A 13070-nucleotide genomic window follows, 5' to 3' on the forward strand; every position below is an offset into this window, starting at 1 on the left:
GCATAACTAGCAGTAACAGATCCCAACAAGTAAATGCGTTCACTGAGAAAATGCAGCCAGTCAGTCGTACGTTCTGCGGCTGTGATGCTCTTCCTGATGGAACTGCAGCATCTTCTAAAGATGCCATCTTTCAAATCATATTTAACGGCGAAATGGGGGCATCTAAAAACGTCTCCCCCTTTTTGAGGCAGCAATGTCTGCAAAAATAAATCACACTACTATCTGTGTAATTACAGGGTGGAGGAGACAGCTGAGAAGTTGCCTGCCATGTCCCCCATTTGGGCTGATTCTGCTGCATAGGTAATTAACACTGGGCGGCTCTTAGCAGAGATGCCGTTCTGGGCCCTTTTCGTTCACAGCTGTGTGCCCCGTGGCGGGTCCACCTGAGCACAGGCGGGGTGGGTGGAAGCCAGCAGAGCCCGGTGGGGAGAGCTGAGTCCCTGGCGCACAGCAACACTTGGAGGCCCGGCTGGAGACAGAGGAAGGACCAAGGCTCCTCCCAGAAGCTACCAACCACCTTGCGACAGGTAGTCAAATCCAACACTGTACCCTCCAGGTACCAAGGCAGCCCAACACCCCTTCCTCCGGCTGGGGACAAATCGTTTCAAGCAAAATGTCGATTCTGCCTTCTCATCAACGGGCTCCCCAGCCACCTTCTGAAGCCTTAGCGGGTGCCTTCCTTTTGTCGTTTTCTTTTCCTCCCCGCAAAGAGCCCTATTCATCGTTTAAAAACATCAATTAAAATAACGACTTTGGAAGAGATTCAGGCACATTCTCTGACTGACGGGAGACCTGCTGGTGCTCTGCACAAACGGGGTGGGGTCAGTTGTGCAGACCAGGGACGGCCCCGACTCGAAGGGGACCTGCAAGCCTTTGCACACAAGCAGAAGGTTTGGTCGAGGGCCTTGAAGAAAGGTGTGTTCTGAAGGGTTTGGGATCTGGGGTCTGGGTTTTGGGGGCCGAAGCCAGTCCACCCCTAGAGATCTGGGCAGTACTACCCACTACTCTGGTTTTCATTCTGGGCATTCTGCCTCTCTTTGGCTGCAAGACAGGTGAGCAGCCAAAGAGAAGCAGAATGCCCAGAATGAAAACAAGAAAAGCCTGAACTGCTGTGAGAGAACCCCAACGCCCATATCTCTGTCAAATTAAGGCGATATGTATTATCTTTTGGTGAACCCCTCATCTTGTAAGTCTTCTGGAAAGTTTGTCCTAGCTGAAATGCTTCTTTTTAAGAGAGGCAGCTTCACTGAGGACCCAGCGCTTTTTCTGCTGTCGTCATGACAACCACCACCTGACCCAAAGCTGCTGGTGTCTTTTGAGCATCTACCTGTCCATATCACTCGCAGTTCTCAGCTAAGTATAGCCATTCCCTCTCCTCTAGAAAACAAAACAAAAGCAAACCAGTATAATCCTATTGATGACAGTGAAAAGCGCCTGGTATGCGTACACAGTGGCAGATCTGCTGTTTCGAGATCTAATGTTTGGGGCGTGTGCGGAGCTGTGTACATGAGCTGAATTTATACCTTGACTGCACCCGATCACATTTCTTTTAAAATATACAATTATATGAGAAGAAGGCAGAACCGATCTTAAGCTTACATGATTAAAAGGATCTTAAAGCCTCTAGTGGTTTGGATTTTCTGTTCAGATAAAAGCCTACTTTAAGAAAAAGTGGAGAGAAAGACATTTTAGGAATGTCAGTGGTGGATATTTTGGCATATTTTCAATATCAACATAAACAAACAAAAAACAGACCCTCGATCTCCCCTTGTCCCCAAATACTGAATTCAGGGCAACTTACAAAAGCTTTGTAATCGCATGACTGGAAGATGAGCTTTTCCGGGTGATGCTGCCAGTACTGCACTGGCGTCGAGGCGGTGGCTTCATTTGGAGGCCGCAAGGTGATGGAAGGCTCTCCCCAGTCTCCTGTCTGGAAACGACATTTATTCCAGAGGCAATAGAGCAGTGAGCCGCGTTCGCCCCCCTGTGGCTACCCTGAGCTCACCTGACCCACCTATGCTGCAAGTATACATGCGTGGGGTCGTCTCACGGGCATGCAAATATGTGTTCTCGTGAATACGTGTTATGCGCATTCGTATCACCTTTCCCAAACTGCGTCCGTTTTTGAGGTGTGAAGACACTGAATTACTCTAGTTTTAGAATGACACCCTCTGCGAAGTAACTTTAAAACATGAAGATGTTAACCAATGACTTATAATTCATAACTTCCATTGGACAGAAAAGAACATACTCTCTTTGACAGAATAGTCTATCTGTTTTGAGATCTGTTTGTGAGTTTTAGTTCGAGTTGCCTTTACCTTCCACATAAACCGTTCTATCTGTTTCACTTCCCAAATATTGACACGTACCATGCACTCTGAATAATTTCATGTGTCTGGAGAAATGGTACTGTAAGCATGATACGAGACAAAATTTTAAAGGAAAAGTTGACTACTGGGTGACAGCGACTCCTCTCCTCTGAATTCAGCTGTCGACTTAATACCATTGTGACTGTCCTGGGGCATTCAGTTACCTTCCTCAAAAACCTAGTGCGCCCACAAGCCTGAACATCTCGCCAAGCTCGGTCATGTGCACGTGTGCAGGCGCTCGAGCGTTCCAGCTCACAAGCACATCCACATATGCTGGTGGATCATCCGATCCGTGTGCCTGCTGGGCTGGCCTGTTCACTCCGTAACGCCTTCCCCTGAAGGCAGCCTCCGCTTGCTTTCTCACTGAACGGTTTGGCAGGGGCGCCTGTGGTCAAAGGCCCATGCGGGTAGGGCTCTTCTGGGCTCAAACATGATGGGTATGGGACACGTGGCTATTTCTTACTCTTTTTCCTGGCAAAGATTCTGATTTGTCAAAATTCAGTTCTCTGCTCTCAAATGGACATAACTAAAACTAGACAACAGGCCGATTTCCAAAGCCCCTCTCTTGCAGCCTAGATTTGGCTGAATTATGGGAACTTACTTTTCTCAGGAGTTGAAAGGGTATAAAAAGGTCTCGTGAGCTCCCAAACCAAGGAAAACCATGGCTAGAGACCAAGTTCCATAGAAGTACTAGCAAATGGGTTGACACACTGTAGGATTCATTAAGGGGGAATTTTTAGGTGTCTAGTACAAGAATGCACAATTTTGCTGTATGTTTGGGGAGAAAAGAAGGCCATGGCTTTCATTAAATTCTCTGAAGGGAGCTAGAAACCACAAAAGGTTTAGACTCCGGTTTTCCACGAAGAGTCTAGGTGGGTGCATCTCGCCAAGCTCGGTCATTCTCTGTGCAGTCTGCACTAGCGCTGGGTGGAGTCAGAGACAGCTACCAGCGACAAGAACTCCTATCTAGAGGCCGTGAGCGATGCACAGGCGTTTTCGCAGCAGCAGCGCACCGACGCACTCCTTCCTGGGATGGCCACTTCCAACCGTGGGAAGAGCCGTCAGCCTCGGGCTGCGTCCTGGTGTCTTGCTGCGGCTGTGGCTGGTTGCCCTGCTGGCTCTTTCCTCACCTCTGCTCTGCACTGCTCTGGGTTGGTTTGTTGTAGTTGCTGATGCATTCGTATACCACTCGAAGCCCAGGCCCCATCTGTGGGCATCGTCCAGACTTTCCCATTCCTGACTCACTCTTGAGTCTTTCTCTTTATGTTTATATGAATTTTTATTTTGTAAAAGCAATAGCTGACTGCAATTCTAAGAGGAGATCACGTTTTTCTCTGGCTTCCTGTTTTGATTTTTTTCTTTTCCTTCTCTCTTGGATGTCTGACTCTTTCTTATCTACCGAGACTTTATTTCAACTGGCTGTGATTTGCTATTGAAAACTATTATGAAGTTCAAGATGTAGGATATGTAGACTTCAACATTGTTTTAGAACTGAGTGTAAATTCTGAAACATGCAGATATGGGCTCTTAAAGAAAAGCTCTACCCAAATCTAGCAAGTCACCCTCAATTTCCCCCGTAAACTTTTCCCTCCTTCTCCCCGCTCCCTCGATAAAGCAACAACAACATAGCAAACAGGTATCGTACATTTAAGTCACAGGCAACACCGTTAACAGAACAACAGAGGTTTGCACGCAACTCCGTGGAATGACACAAGAGGAGGGTCTATCTGGCTGTCTTCGAAAGGTCTTGGCTTCAGTGTCTGGTGAGGGGGCCACTGACACCAAGCATCAGAGCTCCCGTTAGCCTGGCTCCAGGTTAGCAGAGGGAGACCTCGGCCAAGCTCAGCAGGCCGTTTTCAAGGAAGTCTGGACATGGCACGAGCTGGGTACCACAGGTTGCAGGGACAGGGCTGGTGTGGGAATGGGGGCGAAGCTAGGGTTATGGGAACATCTCACGCGTTAGCGCATTAAGCATGCAAGTCATATGCAAACTCATCTCTAATTACTCAATTAACTCACACACTTTTATAATTAAACTTTAATGTGAGTTCCATACACTTCAAGCCAACCTTACAGCCAAATGCGGATCCAAATATTTACATCATCCACATAAGTTGTAGCAGCCATTTTGGGAATAACAAGCCCAGCACATACGCCCTCGGTCTGGAATCATCGAGACCTCCCAGTGGAGAGCCACTTGAAGAAACGAGTGGCACATCCCTGTAACTCTGCACAGACAGCACCATCATCTGCTCCCCTGTGGATCCTCTTTGTCCAAAAAAATCACAAACCACTTGCTTTGAATCCAGAGTGATCTGAGAGACCTCCCCTAGGTGCTATGGAGAAAGATAATTATAGAGATGAGAAATATAATCTTTGCTTCATTTTCTATGTGGTCCTGAAACATTGCCCGGTCCAAATATTTTTAAAATTTCCTGGAAGGAACTGTATCTCCTTTTCTTGAAAAAGATACTGAGTTTTGTTGTATTTGGTGCTATTTCTAGAAATTCATTTTCAAACAGAGGAAAAGGTGTTCTCAAGACTGAATTTTTAAGAAAATAAATGTATTTTCTTCTTGGAAATACATCGCCTTCTCTCTGTTAGCCTTAAGTCTAAGAATATTTAGAAGACTGAGCCTGTAGGCGTTGATTCTTCTCTTTGGAATTAAGGTAATGGGAACAGATAGACTCCAATGACTGGACTCAACGTCACACTGTTGTGAAGGGCTGGTGTGACCTGGCCTCTAGTGGGATTCAGCTTTACCTGGTTGACTGCCAGTAAGAACAAGAGTTCAGAGCACGGATGCTCCAGGTCTCAACCCCTGCGGAGGCTGAGTTACAGCAAGAGTGAGCTTCGGAGGCGTCAGGGAGAGCAGTCACTAGACAGAATGGCATCGGGGTCAAAAGCTAAATCTAGACTTTTGCCTCATGCATAAAATAATTTTGAACTGTAAAACCCAGTGTTAGGCTTTGTTGAAAAGTACGTGCATGTCTACATATACCTGCATTTCCTCAGGCAACATTCTAAAACTAAATTTAATAATTACCCACTTTTAAAAATTTTATTAAATATTAAATCCAAATGAAACAGACCTAAGAGGTCTTTTGTCCTTATAATGGTTTATATTCAAAGCTTATCTTTAATGAAAAAAGTAGGTCTAGACACAGGCAACAATGATGCAATGATATTTAATTAGGATAACAAAACGAAGGAGGGAAAGTCACGTCTGCTCTGTGCTTTTCTGTTGCAGAAAAACGAAAATAATTTTAAATGACAAGTGCCATTTTAAGGAAAAGATTGAGGTAGAATTCTGTCATATTTCAAACTGTTACTGACACAGTGGTCTTTAGAGGGCATGCTTCTTTCAGTAATTATAAATGAGAACTTAAAATGGTTCTAGGTACTCCTAATAAATGTCTTCGGGCTATTCCTTTAGCACTTAAAATACTCAGAGGAAATCTTTCCCTTACATTCATGATCTTAATATTCTAGGAATTTTGTCATGGCTTATAGCCTCATTTATTTGGTATTTGCGACTTTTTTATATGTATGCCTTATGGGCCTTTCAGCCTTAGGTAAACACACTAAAGAACATTAATTAAGTAGGGAAAAATGTCCATCACTGACTATCTTCTTCAGACTAAAAAACTAAACTTCTAACCTTAAGGCACAACACAATTTAAGACTGGAATTTTAAATGGGGAGTTGATTCCATTTAGCAGGTATTTTAGCACTGCCAACTATAAATTCACAGTCTGGCTGGGTTTCAAGGACTATAATAGGGCCATGTCTAATATTGTGCCATTAAATTATACATTATCTTATACCACAGCTGAAAAATATAAAAGCACCAACTGAATTTAGTTATAAAACATAAACACATTTACAAAAGGCTACAGATAGTTGTTTTTTGTTTTTTGTTTTTTTGCTGGATGATAGATTCCAAACTGCAGCTTCTAAACTCTGCATTATTTCAAAAGGTGGTGAATAGCTGCGAGCGTTTTAGGGACCAGACATCTCAGGCAAATCCCACAACAGACTATCTCACGGGGTTGGCTGATGCTCTGAGAACACAAAGGGAGAACTATCCCCTCTGTTCTTATTTTCCTCTTGAGAAAAAGCTTTCCTAAGGATGTCAGTAAATAATTAAAAGTCTTGATTATGATTTAGCTTTCTAGCATTAACAGAGGGGTATGGCATTTTCTAAGCCTTGCGTTATTCTTTTAAAAATGCCTTAAAATTAGGATTTAATTAGTTTGTTTTAGTAGAAGCTTTGAAGTCTTTTCTTTGAGGAGCTGTTCCCACCTACCTGCTTATAAATTTAGATCTGAATATTAACAAATATGATTCTCTATTTCTGTAGAACACTTAGTGAAAAACTAAAAAAATTTTAAATGACAATTGTCATTTTAAGGCTTTACTTTCAATATTCTGACACATTTCAGAGACGGGCTACCCAAGCATATGTAAGATGCATGCGATAACACTGACCTTCCGTTGTCTCTAAGGCTCTGAAGAATGTTACACACAGCTCTGTGCTCATACATATGTAAACATACATGAGGGGGGACACAAAAAAACCCTGGAATTATTTTTTGGAGGCGGACCCCTTGGAGTGCAGGCTTCCCCCACTAGGTGAGTGTGCTAGGAACCCTCCCGTCACCATCAGTGTACCAGCTGGCGTTGTTGTGCATTCAGCTTCAGTGAATTTTTTTTTGGAGATTCTTTCAACACGTTTGCCCATTTCATGATGGACACACCTGCCCACGCTGTGCTGAGTGTTCAGCAGTTTTTGACCAACAGTGCATGATCCCCGTGCCCCACCCTCTCTATTCACCCAATCTTGCTCCAAGTGACTTATTTTTGGTTTCCTCGGATGCAAAAAGTTCTCAGAGGGTAACATTTTGTGGATGTGGAAGAGGTGAAACAAAAAATGGCAGAAGCACTAAGAGGCATCAAAATAGACAAATCAAAAAACAATTGTGAGCAGTGGAAAAAGCGTCTCAGTAGATGCGTCGCATCCAATGGAGCGTGCTTTAAAGGTGCCTGAAGTTGAAACATGTAAGAATAAGTACACATTTTAAACTAAATAAATTCCTGGGTTTTTTTGAGTGCCCCCTCAAACTTGGATGTAAATGCGAGGAAAAGGCTTCCTACAGACATCGCACATACACAAAAGCAGGATGCTGCAACTATTCTTTTAAAAAGTCTTTGAGAATAAAGGATACTAGCTTGCCTATAAACATTTGCTCCCTGTGAGGAGAAAGAGCAGAGATGGCCACTTGCGAATACACCGAAGCGCGGATCAGCATGGACAGGTTCAGGAAGAGCCACTGGTCACGTGAACCCCAGCCCCAGGCAACGCACAGACACCGCAGTCCTCCGGAGCCCACAGTCCCATGCACAGGGGGCAGTTGGGTCTGAACAGCACCCTAAGGCGCTTCCCAAAATGTCTGTGCAGGCACCCCCACACAGTGATTCTCAACCCAAGGTTTCAGCCTCTCCGACTGCAGGCTCTCCTACCGGAGCAATTGGCCAGGATGTGAAAAAGGAATTGTGCTTTAACACAGGAAACACAGAAACACCAAATAGTTCCATGTTTACTTTCCAAACAGAAAGGAATTTTTCGAAAGTATGCAAAGGTGAAATGTGAACACCTGACTATTAAGCAGTTCAGTGCCAGAGGGGGTCACCGTTTCACACACTTTGCAGAGACCGAGTCGGTATCGTCCAGTGGAAAAAGGCTGAGAACCACTCTGCAGCTACGGCAGGCCCTTCCTGGCCAGCCTCCTCCCACAGTTGCAAAAAAATGTATGCAGAAAGTCATGCAATCATACTCCAGCGTTTCCCACATGTGAAGCACACGGATCTTGGAGGACCACTAGACACAGAGGGTTGAGTCGCCCATGGACGTGGGGAAGTACAACGTGGGAAGAATAAAGCCGATATATACATCTGTGTGTATATATATCCGTTTACCCCTTTTCTTTTCCAATAAAGGCAAGTTAACACAGACACCTGGAATGAAAGCCAAAACTCACGCGGGACATATTTTAACCACAGACTTAAAAACCAAGCTTGCTTCTCATTTTAGGACAACGTTTGCACACCAACTAGTCACAAGGCACAGTAAATGAAGTAGAATGGACAGTCTCGGGAGTCACTAGACATCACAGATTTTCTGCATTGCCAGGACATAGTACCTATAGCTGGTGACAACACGGCGACACATTACACAGCGCAAGTTCAGGAGAAAAAAATAACCATGTGTAACCTTACATTATGAACCTGATGGATCGCTGAGAAAGGAAATCCAGCATTCTGATTCGTCCAAATTTCACAGACAGACGACTGCTGATATAAACAGAAAACTATCTTATCTTGTCAATATTTAAAATATGGCAGCTACCAAGGAAGCATCCGGGAAGGGAAGGAGCAAATAATGGAAGGCAAAGAATCACATTTTGAAAACTCAAAAATGCTCTACGGTACTCAGGGTTTAATAATTGACTTCCAAGTTGCCATTCTTTTTGTTTAAAACCATTTTGGGTTGCCTGGGGAAAAAGAAGACCATTTATGCATTTATGCAGGGGCAATTACCAATACAGTCACATCTTGGAAAAGGCAAACTGGGTTTGATATTTGCCATAAAGAACAAAAACACCTTCCCTCTTCATGTTGCTTACTTTCAGAGGATAAATATTTTCATTAACTTCAAGAAAGAAGGGAAAAAGACAGGTGAAACGTTTGCACGTTCTTGTCTTCAATGACCAAGAGTGAACAATGCAATAAAGTGACTGAGTCACTGCTCCATGTCATAAGCCTGGAAGATACTTGTGCCTCCAGAGTTCTTAGGGGCCCATCTCTGTGGTGAACAAATGAAGGAGCCGGATCACCACCATGACTGACACCAACATACCTCCGGTTGCCCCTGACCTCTGGGCACTCCCCCTCACAGCTGGAGGTAGCTCTCCACACAAATCGCACACACCTCTGGTGCTGGGACAAGTCCAGGGACCACCTGTCATCGGACAGGAGAAGACACAGAGAGGGCGGATGGCTTGCTCAGGTCACACAGCTGTGTGGCATAATACACTAGCCTGCTGGACACTGGAAAGGGTTGTGTAAGTCCGGCGCTGACCTCACTGGGAGCCAGAGTGCCCCTCCAGTTCCACGGAGCTTGTTCTGCTGACCCCAAAGCAAGCACACCCAGATGCAACGAGTTCACAGAGCAGCCTCCGTTCCACAGGGGCTCAACAACACCCAAAGGTCTTGCTGCTTCCTAATCATTACCCTCAACTGGGCTAAGACCCGTCTCCCTGCCCTGATGGGCACTTAACATTCTGGACAGCCTGCATGACTTTCGGGTCACCCTGAGCCAGGAAGAAGCTACTTTGTAGGAAACCAGGTCTTACACTGGATTCGCGCTTTCCCCTCCCTCCTCACGCGCCCATCCCAGGCCGAACACAGCCGAGATGGGTAGGAGAGGCTCGGTCTCACTTGCCTTCCCCTCAAGAAGGGAGGGTGGGCAGGCACGGTCTGCCTCCGTGTCCCCGGCCCAATCTTTCCTCCTCCGTGTGTTCGGCTGGGGAGGAGGGTGTGGGAGCAGGACAAGGGCCTCTCCTCGCCGGGCAGTGCTGATTCTCTCTGGCGGGCGTCGTGGCTGTCAGCGAACACCGACATGCCGCCCGTGGGCCCAGGCCGCTGCGTGCCCAGCGGGTTCTCAGAGGGGAGGGGGAGCTCCCCCGGCTCGGTTCCGGGAGGGGGGCATCCAGCTCTAGCTCGACTTCTGCCAAGCTCCACTCAGCCCTCTCGAGGCAGCTGCGTGTCCCCTGGTGGGACAGTGGGGAGAGCATAACCCATCCATGTGTCCCACATGCCACCGACACATCCTTGTCACGCAGAACAGTGGGGGGGGTTGCTCTGCCAGGACATCCCCCTCTGAGTCTCTCTGCCAGCTTGGTGGCGCCACAAGCCGAGCTGTGGAAAGAGATGCCAGTGTCCCCTCCTGGGCAGGCAACCCCGTCGGACCCCTCTCGGGAAGCCCAGAGAGCCTGGGGACACTCTGTCTCGGCAGGCCCTGGGGAGAGGCCTCATCTTGCCACAGGGACTTGGACAGTCCCGACACCCTGCCTTTCTGGACCGGGGCAGAGCCAGCACCTCCTCGTGAGCCTTAGTGGGGTGTCCGGCTCCATGGCAGCCTTCTCTTTGGGGTGTGTGGGGCTCAGTCCCCACAGGAAAGCTCCCACCCAGCGCGCAGTGACATGAATCTACCTTCCGGCAGTCACAGAAGGTTCCAGAGTTGAGAAGCGAGACGATCTCATGCCATCCCAAGTTCATGTTTAAAATTCATACAAGCTGGGCTCGGTGGCTCAGCCTGTAATCCCAGCACTTTGGGAGGCTGAGGTCAGTGGATTGCCTGAGCCTGCGGGTTTGAGACCCACCTGGGCAACTTGGCGAGACCTCATCTCTGCAATAAACCAAAAAAATTAGCCGGGCGTGGTAGCGTGCGCCTGTAGTTCCAGCTACTTGGAAGGCTGAGGCAGGAGGATTGCCAGAGCCCAGCAGGTAGAGGCTGCGGTGGCCGGGAGCGGCCACTGCACTCCAGTCTGGGTGACAGAGTGAGACTCCAATGCAAAAAAAAAAAAAATCATACAAAAGTTTTCTCGATAAAAAAAAAAAAAGAACCCACCTCTAGTGATATACACCGAAGAGAGGTCATATGTAGCTTACTTGCATTTTTAGAAGTTACGATAAGTGTTTTTCATTTCTAAGCTATGTTTTAAACTCAGAAAGAGCAAAACCTCCCTGATTCTAACAGTCACGTGCCACCCAGTGACATTCCAGGCAATGACAAACAACATGAGCGAGGTGGTCCCATAAGATTAGAATACTCCATTTTCACTGTACCTTTTCTATGTTTATGTTAGATACACAAATACCTCTCACCATGCGACAACCGCCTGCAGTACTCAGTACAGGGATGTGTGTGCAGGTCTGTGGCCTAGGAGCAATAGCTAGGCCATATAGCCTAGGTGTGTAGTAGGCTAGAGCATCTAGGCTTGTGTAAGGACACTGTGATGCTCACACAATGATGGAACCACCTGACAACCTTTCTCAGAATGTCCCCTGACATTAGGCGATGCATGACTCTAATTGTGTGAGTCAGTGCAAGTGGTAAAAAGTCAGAATTTAAAACAGAGTTTAAAACAAAGGCATTAATTGTGCTTTAGCTATGAAGGCTGTATTTTCAAAAAGCTCATACATTCCAGCTATCACAGGAATTCTGTTGGCAGTAAATAACTTAGGCTCATAGAACAGCACCGCCAGGTGGACCAGCTGTAGCTGGTGTCCTAACATGAAACGGATCTTCTAGACACAGCATTGTTCAACTGGGTGCTGGAAGGCAGTTTTTGAATGCAAGAGAGTTTCGCTGCAGAAATCCGTTATATTTTTGAAGATGGCATTTCGGCATGTAACATGTACTGAAGTACTGAGTTTTGAAGTGTCGAGAAAGAAAATGGCATATCAGTGATAAAACTTCACCGGGGCCCCGATTTCTTGAAAAGTAGTGATTTCAGCCTAAGCTGTAACTAGGCTTCAGCATGTCTCCATTTGGAGAGGAGAAGGGTAACAGTATCGGGCCTGTTCTCTCACCAGCTTGTAGGGCTGAGGCCGGGGCAAGGGTCAGGGTTGGGGCTAGGGCTAGGGTCACGCTAAGCTTCACGAGAAAGGAAACCTCTTCACCACTGGAATCTAGAACCTGCAGGCCGTCACACACGCCAGCTGAATGGGACCACATGAGACATGCAAATGCTCCTGGTCAGTGGTAGAGTCTGCACAGACACCAGTCGCTGCTCTCACCGCTGTCAGCTCTGCTTGGTCTACCCTGCTGGTGCTCCTCCTGTCTTTAGTAAGCTACGTCACTGCCAGCACGTTTCTGTGAAAACCACCAGAAATGAACCCCGCAGACTTCTTGCTGAAAGAGTCTCTATTCTTCCTGCCTGAGGCTGGAAATGCTGCCGAGTCTGCTGACGAGGGAAAGGGCACTTGTCATCTGCACACCTTACGTCAGGGCTCCACAGAGAGCTAGAGGGGACCTGGAGAAGAATGTGAGTTGCCCCTCTGCAGCCTCAGTTGCTTGTTAATTTTCCCTCAGTCCCTTTCACATATACTGCAAAGGCTAATTTAGCTTTCCTGAACCTGAATGACTGTGAAACCCAAACAAAGAGGGGTTAAGTGATGATAGGGCAGACTTATAAGTAAGATATTATCAATAATTTAATGCTCACTTCTTTGGCAATGACACGTGGCTTCAAATGTCAACACACATTTGAAGGTGTATAATTTCCCCTTCAGTTCAGTCCTCTCCCTCGACTCTGGAACTGTTTTCCTAAAACACAAACGTATTTTACTCTTGCTACCGCCCCAGGCCTTGGCGGACCATGACTTTGGTTCAGAAGACACTTCGGTTCAGAAGTACAATTGTATTCAAACCTAATCACAAAGTAAAAAGAAGCTCCAATTTCCCATGTTTTCCTCCTACAGGCGGACTTCTTTTCTGCTCAGTCCCATAGTTTGCAATAAATTATTTTTTCCTCCTCATCTACTTTGCCCTCTTTCCCAGACATTCTCAGAATGTGCTGTGGCCTTTTCCATCAAAAGCAAACAAACTCCCCCCCCACCCCCCCCCCCCCCCCC

At 46.5% G+C, this 13070-nt stretch overlaps 1 protein-coding gene across 1 annotated transcript in view; it reads right to left on the minus strand.

The window, feature by feature from the left end:
- LOC103258307 (ankyrin repeat and sterile alpha motif domain-containing protein 1B) overlaps positions 1-13070 on the minus strand; it is a 552345-nt gene that overhangs the window by 22673 nt on the left and 516602 nt on the right. The window contains exons 9-10 of the mRNA XM_008055979.2: positions 8649-8720; positions 1802-1930 (exon numbers count right to left, since the gene is read on the minus strand). Coding sequence (XP_008054170.2) covers positions 1802-1930; positions 8649-8720 — 201 coding nt within the window. The remainder of the gene's footprint in view (positions 1-1801; positions 1931-8648; positions 8721-13070) is intronic.

This window comes from Carlito syrichta, unplaced genomic scaffold (genome assembly GCF_000164805.1).
Source record: "Carlito syrichta isolate Samal-C Ts95f unplaced genomic scaffold, Tarsius_syrichta-2.0.1 Scaffold302059, whole genome shotgun sequence".
Lineage (NCBI taxonomy): Eukaryota > Metazoa > Chordata > Mammalia > Primates > Tarsiidae > Carlito > Carlito syrichta.